Source organism: Ictidomys tridecemlineatus, chromosome 8 (assembly GCF_052094955.1).
Source record: "Ictidomys tridecemlineatus isolate mIctTri1 chromosome 8, mIctTri1.hap1, whole genome shotgun sequence".
Classification (NCBI taxonomy): Eukaryota; Metazoa; Chordata; class Mammalia; order Rodentia; family Sciuridae; genus Ictidomys; species Ictidomys tridecemlineatus.
Window position 1 is genome coordinate 15081117 of NC_135484.1, and position 19540 is coordinate 15100656.

Genomic DNA, 19540 nt, shown 5'->3' on the forward strand with positions numbered 1-19540 from the left:
TTCAAAACAGAGCTTCTCAACTCATGGAGATCAGGGAAATGGTGAGGGGAAGAGAGGACTGAGGAATATGATGTACCCGTCCAGGGAATCAACTCCAATGGCCTGCCCTCCAACTAGGCCCTGCCGCCCACAGTTTTGACCAACTCCCAATAGTCCTGTCCAATCATGAACCCATCAGTGGATTGATCCACAGATGAGGTTAGAGCTCAGGATTCAATTCACCTTTCTGTAGAGTCCGTTCTGAATGCTGGTAGATTGGGGTCCAAGCTTTCAACACATGACCCATGGGCAACATTCCAGATCCAAATTATAGCAGGGTGCCTCCTTCTCTTTAGGTGTTCTGTGTTTGTTTATTGTTTTCAATCACAAATAATGGTCCTTTCTCAGTGTAAGACCTATCACATTTGGCTTGAATCTGGTTCCAGTGGTGGTTGCTCCTCCTGCTGAAAGGCATTTCTCATCACTCAGATTCAGTCTTCTGGCATGGTTCACTCTGACCACAGCTGTTTGCCATTTTATATTTCTATCTGAGAGAGATACCTACCTACTGTATTCGAAACTGACCATCCAAATGAAAGCATTTCTCTTCTTCTAAATATGTTTGGAATGTTCCTGGAAACTATGGGGGATATGGAGGGAAAACCCTGGCTCATTCACGAGCACATGTGACAAGAAGCATCCAATAATCATAAGGGTATCCTTATACATATATTCAGTGCCCCAAAAGCACAAGGTATTGTGGTAGATATTGTGAACAACATAAAGCTGTGTTGTATACATTTCCTGCTGTGAAGTGCAATTGAATACAGTCAATCAGTGGAGAAGATGTTCCATAGAGTGATCCTTGAATTATAATGCAAGGTCAGCCATTGACGACTGTGGTGGTGAGGACCTCATATGGGGGAAAAGACTGAGTAAGAAAGAATAAGCCAGAAGTAGAGAGCCCTTAATAATGTGGCTTTGTTAAAACACAGTTGAAGGTTAAAATAATGAAAGCTTTTTGAGTCTATAAACATAGGGTGATAAATTCTATGCAAGATATTAAGTTTGTACTTCTTTTAATACCTCATAATTCATTCAAACATTTTCTTATAGATTTCAGTAGAATTTTTAAATCTCTTTAATATGGGCCTTGTCTCTTCTTGTTTCTTTTTTTAAATTTTTATTGGTTGCTCAAAACATTACAATGATCTTGACATATCATATTTCATACATTTGATTCAAGTGGGGTATGAATTCTTATTTTTACCACGTGTACAGTTTGCAGAATCACATTGGTTATACGTCCAAGTTGATACACACTGCCATACTAGGGTCTGTTATTTTCTGCTGCCTTTCCTATTCCCTCCCTATCCCCCCTTCTGTCCCCTCCCCTCCCATAATTTCTCTCTACCCCAGCTACTGTAATTCATTTCTCTCCTTTTTTCCCCTTTCCCCTCACATCCTCTTATATGTAATTTTGTATAACAATGAGGGTATCCTTCCATTTCCATGAAATTCCCCTTCTCTCTCCCATTCCCTCCCACCTCTTGTCCCTTCTAATTGGTAATCTTCTTTTCATGCTCTTCCACCTGCTCTGTTTTGAGTCCCCCTCCTTATATGAAAGAAGACATTCAGCATTTCTTTTCTAGGGACTGGCTAACTTCACTTAGCATAATCTCCTCTAATGCCAGCCATTTCCCTGCAAATGCCATGGTTTTGTTATTTTTTAGTGCTGAGTAATATTCCATTGTGTACAAATGCCACATTTTTTTATCCATTCATCTATTGACTGGCATCCAGGTTGGTTCTACATTCTAGCTATTGTGAATTGTGCTGCTATGAACCTTGATGTAGCTGTATCCCTATAGTATGCTCTTTTTAGGTCTTTGGGAATAGCCCGAGAAGGGGCATAGCTGGGTCGAATGGTGGTTCCATTCCCAGCTTTCCACAGAATCTCCATAATGCTTTCCAAATTGGCTGCACCAATTTGCAGTCGCACCAGCAATGTACGAGTGTAGCCTTTTCCCCCACATCCTCGCCAGCGCTTGTTGTTGTTTGACTTCCTAATGGCTGCCATTCTTACTGGACTGATTTGGTATCTTAGAGTGGTTTTAATTTGCATTTCTCTGATTGCTAGAGATGGTGAGCATTTTTTCCGTGTATTTTTTGATTAATTGTATATCCTTCTCTGAGAAGTGTCTGTTCAGGTCCTTGGCCCATTTGTTGATTGGGTTGTTTGTTTTCTTAATGTTTAATTAAATTCTGTCTCAACAAAGCTGCTATTCTTCTCCCCCAAATGGCTTCTGAGGTAAGCTTTGTGGGTCTTTGAAAATATGTATACTAAACCTGGATGCTGAGGTGGGATGATCATTTGAGCTCATGAATTTGAGACCAATCTAGGCAACATAGTGAAACACTCTCTCTAATTATATACATAAATAACATGTATACAATTTATTTCTGATTATAAAAGTAAAAATATTCATGGTCTAGCAGTTTCCAAAAAGGAAGAGAGCACTAATTAAATACTATGTATGGATGAAAAATTGAATAGAAAAAGCTGTCAACTTAAAATCTTAAAAACATTTCACTGGAATGGTGGGGCACACGGGCAATCCCAGCAACTTGGGAGGCAGAGGCAGGTAGATGACCAAAAATAGGCCAGCCTCAGCAACTTAGTGAGACCCTGTCTTAAAATTTAAAAAATAAAATAAAATAAAAAGGGCTGGGGATGTGCCTAGGTGGCAAAGCACCCCTGGGTTTAATCCCTAGTACTAAACAAAAACAAAAACAGAAAAATCCAAACCATAGACCTAAACCAAACTTAATGGAATTGGGAGCCACAGAAACTAACTTGTTATGGAAAATCACTAATGTGGAAGTGACTCAGGCAATACGTGGATGTTGCAGAGCTGTTCTGTAGAGGGCATCTTGGTGCTCGTCTCAGTCCTCACTTGTTATGCTTTGGTTGTGTCCCAACAGGCTTGGTTCTTAGTCTGTGGCACTCCTAAGGGGCGGGTCTAGCAGGAGGAAGTTAGTTCACTGGAGATGCCCTAAAGGGATATTGGGGCCCCACCCACTTTATCTCTTAGCTTCCCAGCCACTCAGAGGTGAGCAGCTTTGTCCTATCTGGGGCTTCTGCCACAAGGTACTGTTGCAACAGAAAAAAGCAAACTGGGTGCACAATCATGGGCTAAAACCTCAGAAAGCAAGAGCCCTCTTCTTTTTCAAAGTTGTTTATCTCAGGTACCCGTCACAGCAATGGAATGCTGACTAACACAATCACCAGAGGCTCAGTCAATGCACAATTTTAAAGTGACACACTACATCTTTCAGTTAGATGGTAGGTTAAAGTATAACCATGCTTTCTTGACCTGGAGGCCACATTATTTTTAAACAATGTAATGTTTTCTAACCTTAAGCAATTTTAGGTGAAAGAGTTGTTGGATTTCTTGGCATTAAGGTAATAACATGTTTGAATCAGACATTTGTTGGTCACAGTAAACTCTATTAAACTACTTAGGTTTCCCTCTCTGCCCTAATTACAAAAATAATGGCCAAACTAGAATACCATGTCCGAGGAAATGTAGGACATTTAATAGCCCATCATTTTCTTACAATGTTTGACATTTGTCTAAAGGCTGCCCTATTATGATTCATAATACATAAATTTTTAAAATGATCTGAAAGGCCAGGATCACAAGTGCCTGTGCTCATGGGGCCAGTTAGAATATTTTACTTGACTCTTAGAATGATGATGGGGTGGATCCCGGGGCCTCCGTTCCCTTCGTTCTTTCTCACAGCTCCAGGCCAGGCCCTGAAGTCAGCGTGGCCCGAGCCCAAGCCTGAGTGCCCACCTTCCAGGGGAGATACTGGGGCTCTCACACATTGATAATATACACCTGCAGGATAGACTAGGAAGAGGAGAAAGACAGAAGTAAGTGCAGAACCCTTCATATTTCCAGGTTCGCTTCATAGTTGTTTTGTGACCTCATTTTGAGAGATCTGTTTAAACCTGTTTGCCCAAAACTCAAATAATTATTTAGGAAAAGTCAGCTATGATAGGAAGAAAGGGCCTACTTTGTTGAAGCCTTTTAAAATTAACTCAATAATGTTCTTTGCTGGAGTGTACAGATCATTCAGTGCACTTTGAAATAACATTTGGACATATGTCCAAGAAAGTTTTTGTTTTCAGTATAAGTTAAGCAATATATATCTGAATTTAATGCTATTTTATATATACCAGGCATGATGGTCTATGCCTGTAATCCCAGCAACTCAGGAGGCTGAGTCAGGAGGATTATGAGTTCGAAACCAGCCTTAGAAATTTATCAAGGTCCTAAGCAACATAGTGAAACCCTGTCTCTAAATAAAATATAAAAGGGGCTGGGGATGCGGTTCAGTGGTTAAGTGCCCCTGGGTTTAATCCCTAGTACTAAATATATATAGACATATATTTATAATATACATATGGAGAGTGTAAGTGTCTTTACTCACTGAGCTCTGTACTGAGCATGCAGTTAAGAGGTCACCTATGAACAGGACAGACACTGAGTTCACTGTGTAGAACCATGTAGAACATAGCATGTTAATGGAAAACCACAAGTTTGGTAGCTCTGAGTCTTGTAAGAGTATCGAGAAGGCACCCATCTAGACCAAGACAATCACAAAAAGCTTCCTGAAGGAGGTGGCACTTGAAGGCAAGACTTAAAGATGGTTAGGAGTTGAACCAAGGGAAGAGTTGCTGTTGGAAATAAATGCTGTGGCTACAGGAATCCCATGAGCAAGAGCTGGGAGTGCAGGAGGTGGTGATGAATTTGAGGTATTGCAAGTTATTCCAGAAACAGAGTTGGAGAAAATGAAGAACAGTGACAAGTAAGGCTGAAAAGGCACACAGGGCCACCTCGTGGCAGGTCAGGTAACCAGAGGAAGGAGTTGGCATTGTATTTTGAGAGCAGTAGAGAGTGGCACCCTCGTATGTGCATTTAGAAGGATTCCCAGTAACCGTGTGGAAAATGGAAAATGAAGTCAGTAGACAAATCTGGAACCCGTGCTAGTAACTGGGGAAAGACATGATGAGTACCTGGGTGTGCGATGGTCCAGTGGGATGGTGGAAAGTGAATGGATTCAAGAAATATTTAAGAGGAGAAGTTAGCTGCATTTGGTATTTGATTGGCATAGAGGGTGCATGGAAGGAAATTATCAGAGATGAAGCCCCAGGTTCCAGCAATATATACCTGAATTTAGTTAAGCAATATCTACTTATCTATCTATCTATCTATCTATCTATCTATCTATCTATCTATCTATCTATCTATCTATCTACACATGGGGGAGCGGTGCTGTTCACAGAAGGAGACCAGGGGAGAGAAGCAGCAGATGTGGACCAGCCAAGATTGGCATACCTCTGGGATGTGCAAATGGAGATATCTGGAGGGAGAAGTTGAAACCATCCATGGCTGTGTAGCTCAGGAGAAAGTTTTAACATGGAGAAATAAATTTGATAACTATATAGCACCAAAACACAAAGAGGGAACTTAAGCCTATGTTTGTGGATATGATCACCAAGAGTGATCTAAAAGTGAAAGATCTAGAATAGCATCAAAGAATACAAACAAAAAAATAGAGGATATAAGTCTAAAAAGAAGTTAAAGCCATATGAGTAGGAGAAAATTCGAGAGAGTGTACTGTGAGATGTGCATTTGGCTGCAAGGAACAGAAAAACCTGACTTACAGTGAGTGGTTAAAACAAAAGGTTTATTTTTTACCCAAAAAACAGGAAGTTCAAGGTAGGCAATTTATCCTTACTTTGTCCCCCCTCTAGCCTGTTTTGAGTCTGGTGCTTTGGAATTCCTAGTCAGCTCTGAGAGTTAACATTTATTCTTCTGATAATTTTTTTTCTCCCGACACTTAAAGTTTGCTAAAGTCAATGTAGTAAAAATGAAAGAACTACAAGGAGAACTAGATGAGTCCACAGTTATAGTTGTAAATTTAGTATTCCTCTCTGTAACTGATAGACCTAGTAGACAACAAAATCAGTAAGGATATAGAAGTCCTAAACATCCTGTCCACCAAGTTGATCTTCAGAGACCATCCTGTCCCAGAACACAGAGGGCATGTTGTTTACAAGTACACATGGAAGATCTGTCAGGAGTGGCTCTATTCTAGGCCATAAAACAGACTGAATGAATTTGAAATAATTTAAATGAAAGTGTATTCTCTGGCCACATTGGAATTAAGCTATAATTCAATAATACAAATGTTTCTAGAAAATTCTCCCAATATTTAAAAATGTAATAACATTTCTAATCAATCCATGGTAGAGTAAGAAAATCTCAAGGGAAATTATAAACTATAATGAAAGCAAAAACATAACCTATCAAAGTATGCAGGATATAGCCAAAGAAGTATTTAGAGGGACATTTGTAGCATTAAATGAAAGAGAAACACTATATGATTCCACTGATATGAGATACATAGAGAAATCATAATATTCATAGAAGCAGAAAGTAAAATGGAAATTGCCAGGGCCTGGGGAATAGTTTTGGGATAAGTGTAGCTGTTTAATGAACTCCAAGCCTAAGGTTTTGTTTTTATTTTGTTCTAATGATTGAACCTAGGGTTGCTTCATGCTACATCCCCAACCCTTTCTATTTTTTTTTTTTAAATTTCTAAATGTTTTGAGACAGGGCCTTGCTACATTGCTAAGGATGGCTTTGAACTTGTGATCCTCCTGCCTCAGCTTCCTGAGCTGCTGGAATCGTAGGTGTGCTGATATCAACATACCTGGCCAAAGTTTTAGTTTTGCAATATGAAAATAGTTCTGGAGATAGATGGTGGTTATAGTTGCATGACAATCTGAGGGTATTTATTGCTACTGAACTGTCACTGGTCATGATGGTAAGTTTTGTATTATATGTATTTTGCCACATTTTTTTAAAAAAAATCAACACCAGGAAGAGAAGGAAGGGGTAAAGAAAAAGGAATATCTCAAATTAATGATCTCAGTTTGCTCGAGGCAGTTTCTATTCTTTGCAGTTTCTATTCAGTGTGGTTTGGCACAGTGATGAAAACGAATAGAGATGGAGGTCAACAGTGGTGAGCAAGTCAAGGAACTGAGAGGCCAGGATATTGTCTTGGTCTTCCATCAAAATATGGAGGCCACTTAGGATAAAAGAAGTGTATGGGAGTGGTGAGTGTATGGGGTGATAAGAAGACTGTAAGTCTAGTGCCAACACCTTCACTGAACGAAGGTGACAGCAGTCAGCACAAACATTTGCATTCCAAATGACACAAGCTTCCATGCAGCAGTTCATTTGTGAATGAGGGCAGGTTTGCTAGTTGCCCCCTTTAAGACCCAGAATTTCTAAGCTCAGGGTGCATGTAGCACTACCTGGGCTGCAGTGAGTCTGGAGGAGTAAGAGGAACCAATGCAAATGTGAAGCTCCATCTGCCTGCTCTATCTCTGACCTGGGAGTCCTGTGTCTTCTGCCAGTGTCTGAGAAGCAGACTAATGTGCTAGCTTGCAAGCTGAGTAAAACCCCTTGACAGTTCGCAAGTTATTCTGATCTCAAATGTTGGGGATTAAGCAGACTTTCTCTTGGATGGCAGGGGAAGATCATTGCAGGCAGAGCAAGCAGGTCCTAGGGGGTAGAGGCAGACTGAGCAGGGCTTAGTTGAGGATTGTATTCTGCTTGTGTTCAGACACAGTAAGCTGACTACAATTAGGAACAGAGAGGTGGACAGGACAGGGAGTGGGGAAGATAGTGATCAGACAGCCAGTTAGGAAGGTGTCATCATCCAAGAAAAAGACTGTACCCCAGAGGCTGGGGTGGCGGTAGTTCAGGAGTGGAACATGTGTTGAGCATGCACAAAACAAAGTTCTGGGTTCAGTTCCCTGCACCAACAGAACAAAACAACTCCAAAAGTGCACACTAGAGAAGGAGCCTCTGAGGAATGTCCAAGGGCAGGGGAAATGATAGCTTTGGACAACTCAGGCAGAGATGACCTGGAGAAAAAATTTGTCCTGCACCTGAGAAAGGAGTCTGAGCTAGAGATGATGGTCTAGGAAACAGAATAGAAACCACAGTTTAAACCTTCAGTGAGTTCATTAACAGTAAAGGAGAATGGAGGAGTGACTATTCAGTTTCCATGAAGTCTGCCCAGAGGCTTAAGGAGGCCAAGGAGATAGGATTAACTAGTGAGGCGGGCCAGGTGTAAAGCAATATGTTCTGCACACTTTCTAACATGCATGTATTTTACCTTAAGAGGAGAGCCTTTGCTTTCTAGCTAAAGCATCTGTGTTCAGTGCCCTGTGGTTACTTGAAGTCCACTAACCATGTCCATTCATCAGTAGGGGAGAAGAAACAAAGAAGTGTCTCCCCCAAAGGTCAAGGTCAGTTGCTACCTGTTATGGTGACTTTCACCTCTGGATGCCCTCCTTTGATCTCACAGGGGTGTCTCACTGCAAGCCAGGTTCAAATAGGTCAGATCTTTTTATTTTTCTTCTTTCTTTAAAAAGCTAGGAATTTGGATTTTTATATTTAAACCCTTTAAAAATTGTACCAGGGGGCCAGGATTATGGCTCAGTGGTAGAGCGCTCATTTAGCACATGCGTGGCCCTGGGTTTGATCCTCAGCACCACATATAAATAAAATAAAGGTATTGTGTCCAACTACAACTAAAAAATAAATATTAAAAAATTGCACCAGCCAGATTCACCCCCTGGGCCAAGATTTTACCGGGTCTGATTGAACTGGTCTATAGGAATCTGCTTATGCCATGGTTTTGTTGGATGGCTCCCTGGGAACTGTGTGGAGAGCCATACATTGCTACACAAACAGTAGGGTATTTGGGGGCTTGTGTCTGCCCCATCAAGCAGAAGTTCTGATCACTGTCCAAGCCCTGTTCTTTTATGCTGAGCTAAATAAACACAGTTTTGGACTAAAGAGCCGGAGCTGTCTGCTTCTCTTCCTTTCCTATTGTATGATGCTTCTGAATAAGCCATGGTCAGGAGAGGAGAGTTTTGGCATTTTTTGTAGATACATAACATGGACTTTGTGCATGGGCATGCACCATGATTGTGAGGTAATCAAGTTGGTCTTTTGGCCCTGAGAATGTCAGTGTTCTGTGTGCCCTTACCCTCCCCCTTGCATGCAGGGTGCCACCTCTGTTCTCTGCTCTCCTCACCTCTCAGAAGCAGTCATCAGGAAAGGCATTTGGGTCTAAATGGAATTCCAAGGAAAGTAAGATAACCCTCCCCTTCCGTGCTCAAGTGAATGCTCAGATTTACAGTTGCTTGAAAAATCCAGAGAAAATGTTCTAGAATTCTACCAGCCAAGAGATGAAAAAGGTTCAGACCTTCTAAAATGCTACCTTCCCTTGATTTACACTCCAGGGACACTAAAAGAAGTTGGATGATATCAAGTTGAGGGTACTGTGAATTTTAAAAGGAAACTTAGTTGCCTGTTCTTACTGATCTGAAAGTGTTTTTCTCATGCTTTGGGCTCAAAACAAATTTTTAAGCTCTGTTTATTCAATCATTAAAAGTGTTTTGAACATCTGAAAATTTCCCAGCACTCTATAGAGCTGACAATTTATACCTCAAGGGCTCAAATAGACAATGGTTTTACATACTAAATTTTAGAATAATCTCCCAAAAAAGGAACTTATCTCCTGCAAAAGAGCTTTCCAATATGCTATAAACCAAACATCCCAAATTTTAATTTATACTTTCATAGATTGCCATCTCAGTATGCTGAACTAGTATATTGATTACTTTAAGCTGAAATTACTTGAGGAATTGTAACTTCAGAGGCCTGTACTTTCCTACATGCAACAAGTCATAAAGATTCCTTGGGGAGGGTTGTCCTTCACATACCAAAGCTGAAAATAAATTTGATTACCAGTGACTGATAATTCTGGCTGCAGTGATCTCAAATTCTGAAGTAACCCTTATCTTCCCCTCGCTTCTGTCTCCTTCCCCCATATCACTTAGTAACATCCCTAGAATTTCCTACCCCAGTCCAGATATCCATTTATCTTGAAATGACTTCACAAATAATTTTGTTCTTTTGTCTAAAACATATAAAAGATTAATATTTGGCTATTTCTTCATACTTCACTCTCTTGTGAAGATACCCATGTGCATGTAAAATTAATGCAATTTATGCTTTTTTCTTGTTTATCAGTTCATCTATTAATTGTGCTCCTAAATCTAGCCAAAGAGCCCACATAAGCACTAAGGAGGAAATAGAAGAAATCTCTCTCCTGCATCATGCAGTCATATTTTGCAATTGTCAAAAAAAATTTGGCAGTACTAGAGATTGCTAGGCAATCCATGCTAGGCAATTCCACTATCACTGAGCTATACTTCCAGTCTCTCCTTTTTTAAAAAAATTGAGACACGATCTTGGTAAGTTGTCCAATGTGGCCTAGAACTTGTGATCCTCCTACCTCAGTTTCCTGGGTATGCTGGTATTACTAGTGTGTGCCACCACACCTATCAGTTTTTTTAATGTAGCCCAATTTCATGATATTTTTGGAGTCCCATGCTGTAAATTATTTGTAAGGAAACAAAACAAATACACAACAAACAAAAAATGGTAAAAACATAAAGGTGAGGGTGTGCTTATGTCTTCATACCTTAAAAAAAAAGTATTGGAATGCATAGAGTAGCTCTAGAACTTATCCTCAGGACAAAGTTTAAGTTAAAATAAATTCATATTGATATATGTAAATTAGCACAAAAATGGTTAAGCAATTCCTTTTACTGTAACCTCTTTCTGGATGAAAGAATTAAATGCGGTTACTACTGTCCACTTAGAGAAAGTGGTATGGTATGGAGGACGTCAAAGCTCTTGAAATATTGAAGTACTGTCAGCATTTGCTCTTCACAATAGAGGTTTGCAAACTTTTTTTTTTTTTAATAGAAAAGACAATTTAGTAGACATTTTAAGATGTTCCTCTTTCTCCCATGGGTGCCGCAGTCTTGGCTGGGCATAGAATCACGAGCTACCACACACCTTGTAGATTCAAACAGCAATTCTTTATTCCCGAACTCACACCGGCCTCTACACACGTTCTGGGGGAAATCCCAGTTCTGCCGCACAATTCATGTCCCAAAATACTTTCTGAATTCCATGAGAACTCAACAGGAACTCAGGCAGCAGGAACGCCCTATTCCCAGCAGCAATAACCTTAAACCTGGAACTTCCCTAAAACCCAGATTGTCTTAAACCGGGAACGCCTTAAACCCAAAATATCCTAAACCTGGATACTTCCTAAAACCTGCAGGATACACCTTAAACCTGGATCCACCCTGGTCCTTGAGCAGGGTCACCTTTCTCAAAGACACATGCAATGTCACAGCAAATTTCCAAGGCAAGTCCATTTAACATGGGGTACGCTGGCAAGGAAATTTCGATGCGTCATTCCTACTTGGCAATGCCCTCAGCAGGTTTTATGTATGTATAGAATTTATGCAGGCATCATTTTTGTAAAGCCATTGGCTTCTCTAAATTGAATTCATGAGAGCACAAACCATCAAGATAAGGAAGGCCTGAGGTCTCCTCGATGTGAAGTTTAGAGACTCTTCACTCTAAAACACTCTAAAGAACATTTTAAAGCTATTTTTCTCTCGTGTGGGAGAAGCTAGGTAACCTATATTGTCATTGAAATAGAATAGTGTTTTATGTTTGTGTATGAAAATGGAATTGCTTTAGAGTATCCATAATTAGCAATTTCTATTAGCATGTTTTCTTCCCTACAAAAATGTTGTATATCAAAGAATATTCAGAATGTGAAGTTATATGGAATAAACTCGAATTTGTGCTATAACCCTTTTATATTGCTTTTCCAATCCAATTATGAAACAGGTAAAAGGATATCTTTTTACTATACTTTTTTTTTTTAAAAAAGGCAGTTTAGTGATTGACCTAATTTAGTCTCCTATAAAGAAAACAAAAACCAAACAGACATTAAGTTCAGTATTTCAAAAATAATCCAAAAATATTGAAAAATGGCTTGCCATGGGCCACTGAAATACAGCATATCATGGTTAACCTGAATAGTTTTCTTCCTGGTTCATAGGTCACTTCAAAGTAACAGCTAAACATGGTTGGGGAAATCTTGATGTTCCAGAATAAACACAGTAATTCACACCATAATTTACTTTACACTTTACAAACTTTATTAAATAGTGGGCATTACTAACTTTCATTATCTTATATACAGTATTTAAACTATGTTTTCCTAGATGCATTTCCCCCCCCCCCAAAAAAAAGAATAGAGTAGGTGAAAAGTAAACTTATAAAAAAATTGACCCTTCCATACAGGAACCTAATAAGAACCTTTAAGTACAGATAACATTTTCCTCCCAGTTATATACATCCCCACCCACCTCCAAAACAAACTACAAAAGCACTTAATTGATAATTTTTGGGAAACAGACCAATATGACTATGTATTTACACATAGCTGACAAAATCATCATTCTGGCCCACGGGAGTGATCTATAGAACTACAGATTTGTCTTAGAATCCAAAGGACCACATAGACACGTCGTACAGTGAAACATCCACCTTCACGCAGTAGAGTGTGTTCGTATAGGTGACTTATCAAAGCTGTGCAACGAGACACTGGATGAACAATGAATAATTCTGAGACTTAGGCACAATAGTACTATGGACCTTGGAGAATTTGGTTCATATAGACAAAAGCACAAAAATGGAAGAGTCAGGTAACTTTGTGTTTTGCTTTTTTAAAAAATAGGTGATATAAATGCACTACACCTCTAGGAAGTCTAAGAAAATACTTTCTTCAGTGCTTGTCTTTTGGATGCTGCTTAATCTTGAAAACTCACATCAGGTTTAAATAAAATCAATCAAAGAAGGAATGTTTCCAGAATCATACTGTTTAATATGGACTTTCCCTCCACCTTTGGCAGGGCTGGGGATCAATCTCAGAGCCTCATGCATGCTGGAAGCCTGCCACAGAGCCACACCCCACCCCTGGACTTCACTTTATGAGCTACAAGAAGACAAAATGCTTGAAGAACAAGAGACCTGGTGTTTTGTTGTTGTTGTTATTTAAAGTGGAAAAAATGCCCTAGGTACCTATTTATAAAATGAGGATGTTTACATTTTATGTTTTAAGTTAACAGAGATAGGACTTAAAAAGAGGAAAAGAGTTATGGGAAGATGTCACTGATTTAATTAGTTCTTTCCTTCAAGTGCAAAGGCCACATACACATATATCAGTGTATCTTTTAAAATGGGAATGACTGGCTTTTAATTAAAATAAAGAGAAAATAAAATTATAAAGGAAACAGAGGGTGAAGAAAGGCCACAGAATGTATAACTGCTGAAATTGAGAATACAAAGGTTACTGCGAGGAAATATTCTCATTGCATTCATGCAATCAAGAAAATAGAATATTTTTATAAAGTACCAATAAATCGGCCTTCATTTATCTCAACCTTCTTTGATTTTGCTTTTTATTTACAATGTGATGCTTTTGGTGTTCTGTTTCTTCCATAAGGAGTTGAATTTGTATTTAATATCATAATGAAATGCTTCATAAAGTACAATTATAGCATAAAAGATGTTATTATCCAGAACTCAGTAACCAAAGACTATTCTTTCATATGCCATGAAATAATGGAAACCTGTTATGTACTGTTTAGAATATAAGTTCTTGCCCTTTCCTTTAGCAATTGACTCCTTGGGGTAGGATCTAGCAGGTCACTGGCAGAGTAAAAACTCAAGAAGGTGCCTATGGAACAATGCTCTGGAAGGGTGATTTTAACGTGCTTTGTCTGATTTTTAGCTTATGGTTTATTTCTCCCTAATTAGAGTTAGGCACACACAATGGCATCATAGGATTTTTTTTGGTCAAACTGTCCCCACTTCAACTGTAATATGAATGGATAACCAAGTTGTTCCCCCTGAGTCTTTCCATCTTTCTAACAGTAAGTTAGTTTGCGCTTTAGTGAATTCGTTTTCTTTAAGCCACGAAGGAAATCGTTCATTTCATCCCAGAAATCGTATCAGTAACATGATCAGCAGCACATTCATCAGGACTTGTCCAGGAATACAGGTAAAGGCTTTTACTTACAGTGAATTGGTCCTTCTACATTTGAGTTTTCAATGGTCACACAATTTCTGAGTCGAAATGAAATGACACAGGAATGCCAGCATGGAAATCCTAAAATAGGCATCACGACTGGGTTCTAACTAGAGATCTCTGGCGTAAGTTATTCCAGGGTCTCGTCGCAACTGTAACAAAATGTCAGCTACAAGCATAATTCTTTAAAACAGCCTGATAGTTCCTTTCTTTCAAAATATGAAAAAGTCTCCTTGCTGCCTTTGTGTTGTAGGTTTTGAGAGGGTTACTGCATTTCTTAAAGTGTGGGCACTGTTGTCAGGATATGGAAAAAATATGTTACCCAAAAAGCCTAAAAAATTTCAAGTAAGATTGACTTACATGAAAGTGAAGACAATCAGCATCTGAGAAGAAGATATTATTCAGTGCTGACACTCACTAAAGTATAATCCTGGCTGTAGGGTCAGCCGGCTCAAAAAGTTGTGCTGTAAAAGAAAGTATATTTTACACCTCTGGTTATTACAAAATTGTTTTAATCCGATACATACAAAACCTATCAGTATCTGTGATGGATGAGTGTAAGAGGAAGTTAATTCAGGCAGCTATTACTGAGAAGCCTTAGGCAAAGCTACTTGAACTAAGACACTGAAATTTTTCCCTTAGAGACTGGACAATGTTTTGTTGATTGGGAGACGGCCCCCTCCAAAGGTATGCATTCAGTTTGTCAGAATCGCTATATGCTGTCAGATACGGTGAAAGCCCAAGTTTGCTGTTTATGGGCTCTTTTGGAGTGCATGGACTATTCAAGGAGTAAGGTGGGTTGTTGCTGCAGACGTTATCAGAGAAGTCAGCATCCGCCATCTTGGAGTCAGATTTCCTTCTGCGACTCTGCAGTAGCTCCAGCTCCACCTCGTCTTCTTCAGACTTTATTTCCACATAGTCATCTTCATCTTCAGTCTCTTTGAAATTGGAAAAATAATTCTGTGTGGCTAGGTGGGCGTTTAAAGGTAAATTTCTATTTACTACCAGAACTTTCTGTGAGTCTTGGAGTGTGAGGTCAGAGCATGTATCAGCATCCTGCTGACATGAATCAGCTGTACCTGGCAGCAAATCCTGGTGGCTCTCACACCGTGCACTTTGGTGTAAGGACAGCAGCTGTTTCTTTCCCATCTCGCTGGGGTAATTGATGGAGTCCATTGATTTGTTTATCAAGATGGAGGAAGAAGACTGGGACCTGTTGTAAGGCTGGGATTTAGCACTGATTCCTTTCCGACCCAGCGAGTTGTAAAGATGGCCCTGACATGAGTTCTCTTTGTGGGGCTGACTTACTACCACACTGCATCTCTGCATGGAGCCCAGGAGAGGGTCAGAGATTTGAAGAGAAGGCACAGAGCAAGCTGCAGACAACTGTCTTGGGGTACTTTTGGTACCAATATCTAAAGTGGGATACTTTGACCTCAAGTCTTGCTCTGGCCGGGGACAGAAATCTGCTAACTCTCCGTTACTATAAGTTGAATGCAAGAGCCAATCCTCGCCACCATGTTGGCCCTGGGAAGGTGAGGCAGCCCTGAGGAGGGACGGTTCCTGTGTGCTGGCCCAGCCATCCTTCTGAATTTTAAGGGGCGTCTCCCTGAAGACAATCTGGTCATACAGTTGGGAATACTCGGCAATCCTGGCACCTGGAAGGCAAATATGGAAACAATAAGTATACCTGGGATTGTTCCTACATAGAAAGATTAAATATAAAAACATAATGTTCTAACCAACATATTAAAACAAAACTTAAATAGTAAGTAGGACTTTGAAGTTTGAGGATCAGTGATCACTGAACACAAAGCAACACAAACTAAAACTCAGTTTAAGAAAGCTAGAAATGCCACCACAAAGTTCATTTAATTTGACCTCCTTTTGTATTTTTTTTTTATTTTAACAGCAGGTCTGCAAGTGTCCACTCTATGTAATGAAAATACCTAGTGTTCCTTTTAAGCTCGAAACAGTGTCAGTGTTGAAAACAGGCATTGTAAAAACAACAATGCCAGCACTTAAGCGCTGGTTAATAAAAAATAAGCAGCCACTCAAAGAAGTATGACCACAATGCCCAGTGCAGTGGTCACCCCTGGCTTCTCCCCACCATGCCCCTGGAAGAGTCTGCTCCTGCAGCGGTTCCTGCAATTCTAGTTTCCAGACAGTCCTTCACGGCCACTGTCTGGGGAGTTGATGTCTAGGGGAAGCCTTCCCCTCTGTATTTCCAAAGCATGAGAACTGACTCCCATCTCCTTTCCCAACCCAAGAAGCCAGGCAATGAAGCCATTAAGAATGAACCACCTGCTGGGGCTGCAGCTTAGTGGCAGAGCCCTTGCCTAGCATGTGTGAGGCACTGCATTCAATCCTCAGCATCACATAAAAATAAATAAATAAAGGCATTCTGTCCATCTGCAACTACACAAAAATAAACAAAAGAATGAACCAACTGTGCATGTACATATGCAATACTCTAATGCTTTCTAGTGCTGGCTCAAGGATAGGACTAGACAGTTACTCCACAAAAATATAAGCTGTGAGGATGGCAGCCCCTTTTCCCCACTTCGGAGACAGACATTTATAAAGATACCAGCTGAACTACGATACAGAGAGCATTCTCTTGGGCCAGCAATGACTGAAGGCAGGGAGCCCAGAGATGTCAATTTCAAGAGTTGTTCTTCTCTCCAATCCAAGCACCCTAGAACCGAAGAACACCATGCATCCTATAAGTTTCTCAGACCACATAAACACAATCTTTAAGAGGACATTGACCTTGTCCACAACAACAGGCAAATGACATTATGCTTTCTTCTTCTCCTTTAAACTATATTTTTAATAAACTGTTATTTGTAAATTATCTTTTGAATTTCAGCTAAATAACTCATTCAGTTTAATTTCTGACATTTCTTTCTTTTTTATTTCTGCAGTGCTAGGGACTAGACCCTGGGCTGCATGCATGCTCTACCATGAGGCGCATCCCCAGCACTGCCACCTCCTTTGAATCCATCTTCTTTGAGGATAGACACAATCACCCCCTGCTCCCTGCAATCAAGGGAAATGGTCTAACTTCTCATCTCTGAGCCCATCTTCAGATTCTTTGGGTTTTCAACTCCAAATTCCTTAGAAGAATAGAGAATATTAGTCTAGAAATTTCTAATAACAAAACCATGGGAAATTCCTCCTGAAATAGCATAGTAAAAATTCTTAATAACCAATTAAGATTTAGCAACACCTTAAGAGAAATCGTGTGGAAAGTCTACTTGGACAGCAATATACTTTATGTCAGCCATCCTGAGACCTGTGTGTTTCATTAAGACCCGCTCAGAGGCATCCAGACCTGCATCTGACAGTCAGATGGTGCAGCCCAAGGCTTTCTACTGCACGCTACAGCCTGAACTTGATCCTGGAAGCCTTTACAAGTTTCATGAAGATGACAATTTGGGGGGAAAATAGAACTCATTAAGGATTCAAATTATTTTAGTATTAGAATTTAAACACAAAGTCTTATAAGAACAATCAGCTTGTGCCTTTTGCCTAGCTATCTAAAAATATGCATTGTCCAGAATGTTTCTCATCATCCATAGTATTTCTCAGGTCTGCCTCTCATATTCTCCTTTTCCCAAGGAAAATTCTACACAAGGCTCAAGATCCTCCCTAAGCCCGATTCTTCCCTGAATCCTTATCCAATGATTTCTCCTCTTTGAAGTCTTCTATGTGTACATATATACACTTGGAGACTTTCACACAGTATTGTATTGCTAATTGTTCTTATAGGTTGGTTTATTCCTCTAGATAATGTATGAGCTTTTTGATCTTGGAGGACAAGATTGTACCAAGTGCTCCTCTCCCTATAGAGCACCAACAGAGACTGGTTTCAATAACAACTTTACTCCCCAGAGAATATTTTTACTGCCTCCTTTTATTTTAAAGCAAAGGGTTTAAGAATGGATGAGCTTTTCCTGAGACCAAGCACTCAAGTGGAAAGACAGCCTGGAAACCAGGTCACAGCAGGAAAAGGGGAGGCAGGAAGATGGCCTTGGATTAAAATACTTCTTATACTACACTCAGAATGGGCATAGTTTATCTTTGAGTAATGAAGAGCTGACCATTTATCACTTTCAAATAAAAACATCTCAGATCTCACTAGTACACAATACATTGTGCTTATCTACTTTTTTTTTTTTTTAAATCTCAACTTGATAAGAGAGTCTGTAACCTACACAAGGTGCCAGTGTGAAAGAGAGAGGGAGGTTTCTAGAGCATCCCTGTGCTGGAACAGACCCTGACAGTCAGCTGAAGAGGCTTGTCCAGCCCCAAGAACTCAGCCCTTGCCAGGAGGGACCAGACTCCCCATATTCTTATTTCTGGCATTGTCTTCTTAGGAGTTGATCATTAACATTACACGACCTCTGAGGGCTGCCTCTGATGTGTATCCTTTTCTGAAGGTTTGAAAGTTACAGTTCTTAGGATTCCAGATAAACATCTGAAGCAATACCTGCCAAGATTTCCCTCAAAAGAGTGTTTCCAATGTAGGATTAAAATCCATGTTTCTCACGTTGCCTGAGATTTAAACAAAAGCATAAAATTGTGCCTTCCCTAGATTCTCCAAGGAGGAAAGTTCCTCAAGCCTGTATGGAATTTTCTACCATGTGAAATATCACCAAAAAACAAGAAACAAAAAACCCCAGAGGCCTCCGTTGTCTCAAAGACTACCAGGAGGAAGTCTGACTGAACCGAGGGCCAGCATGCTACAACAGGCTCTAAAATGTGGGAGCGACTAGACCTGGTTGGGTGATTTATAGGCGGAAATCTGACCCCCGGGGCCTGTAGACCCCGGGCAGAGCGTTCAATAAAGATGCTGGAGAGTTTCAGCAGGTGAATAGGGCGCTCCTCCTTCCGCACAACACCGAGAGCAAGCTCCTGGCAAAGTGGCAAGGCCCACGCGCAGAAGTCTGGAGAATCGGTCCATTCGATTACGACGTCCTGTGCCCAGATAAACAAGAGAGAGAAAAGGAGTCATCATGTCAACTGATGGAACGCCTCGTGGGCACAGGAGGTGATCTCCATCACCCAGGTGGAAGGAGGCGTGGATCTAATTCACCAGGTCTGAGAGATGGCAGGCCCTAGGGACGTGCACCTGCCCGACAGCAGGGGAAGACAGCACTCGTGAACGATGCCCTGGGAGAGATCTTCTCTTTGTCGGGGAGGATGTCGGTAGTAGCCTACCATGTTAAGACAAGACCCGGATGCAAAGCTCAGGAAAGATCCTGGGGTATCCCAAGAAGACAACAGGAAGCAAACCAACAGGAGAACAAACTAAGTGAAAAGAAGCCAAAGAAAAACCCATCTGAAATAAATTCATACTTAAAAAGTAGGTTAAAAAGAAGACATTCAAGGCAGCTGCAAGTCCTGATCATTTAGAACAGAGGGGCTT

The 19540-nt window shown here is 40.3% G+C and overlaps 1 protein-coding gene and 1 long non-coding RNA gene across 10 annotated transcripts in view; one reads left to right on the forward strand and one right to left on the reverse strand.

Moving 5' to 3' along the window:
• The window catches only part of LOC144365993 (uncharacterized), a 26861-nt gene extending 13403 nt beyond the window's left edge, over nucleotides 1-13458 (forward strand). For both annotated transcript variants that reach the window (XR_013424771.1, XR_013424770.1), the window contains one exon: nucleotides 12929-13458. This is a non-coding gene — a long non-coding RNA (uncharacterized LOC144365993). The remainder of the gene's footprint in view (nucleotides 1-12928) is intronic.
• Plekhg1 (pleckstrin homology and RhoGEF domain containing G1) overlaps nucleotides 12150-19540 on the reverse strand; it is a 205232-nt gene continuing 197841 nt past the window's right edge. For all 8 annotated transcript variants that reach the window (XM_078018899.1, XM_078018898.1, XM_078018900.1 and 5 more), the window contains one exon: nucleotides 12150-15764. In XM_078018899.1, coding sequence (XP_077875025.1) covers nucleotides 14704-15764 — 1061 coding nt within the window. In that variant the 3' untranslated portion in view covers nucleotides 12150-14703. The remainder of the gene's footprint in view (nucleotides 15765-19540) is intronic.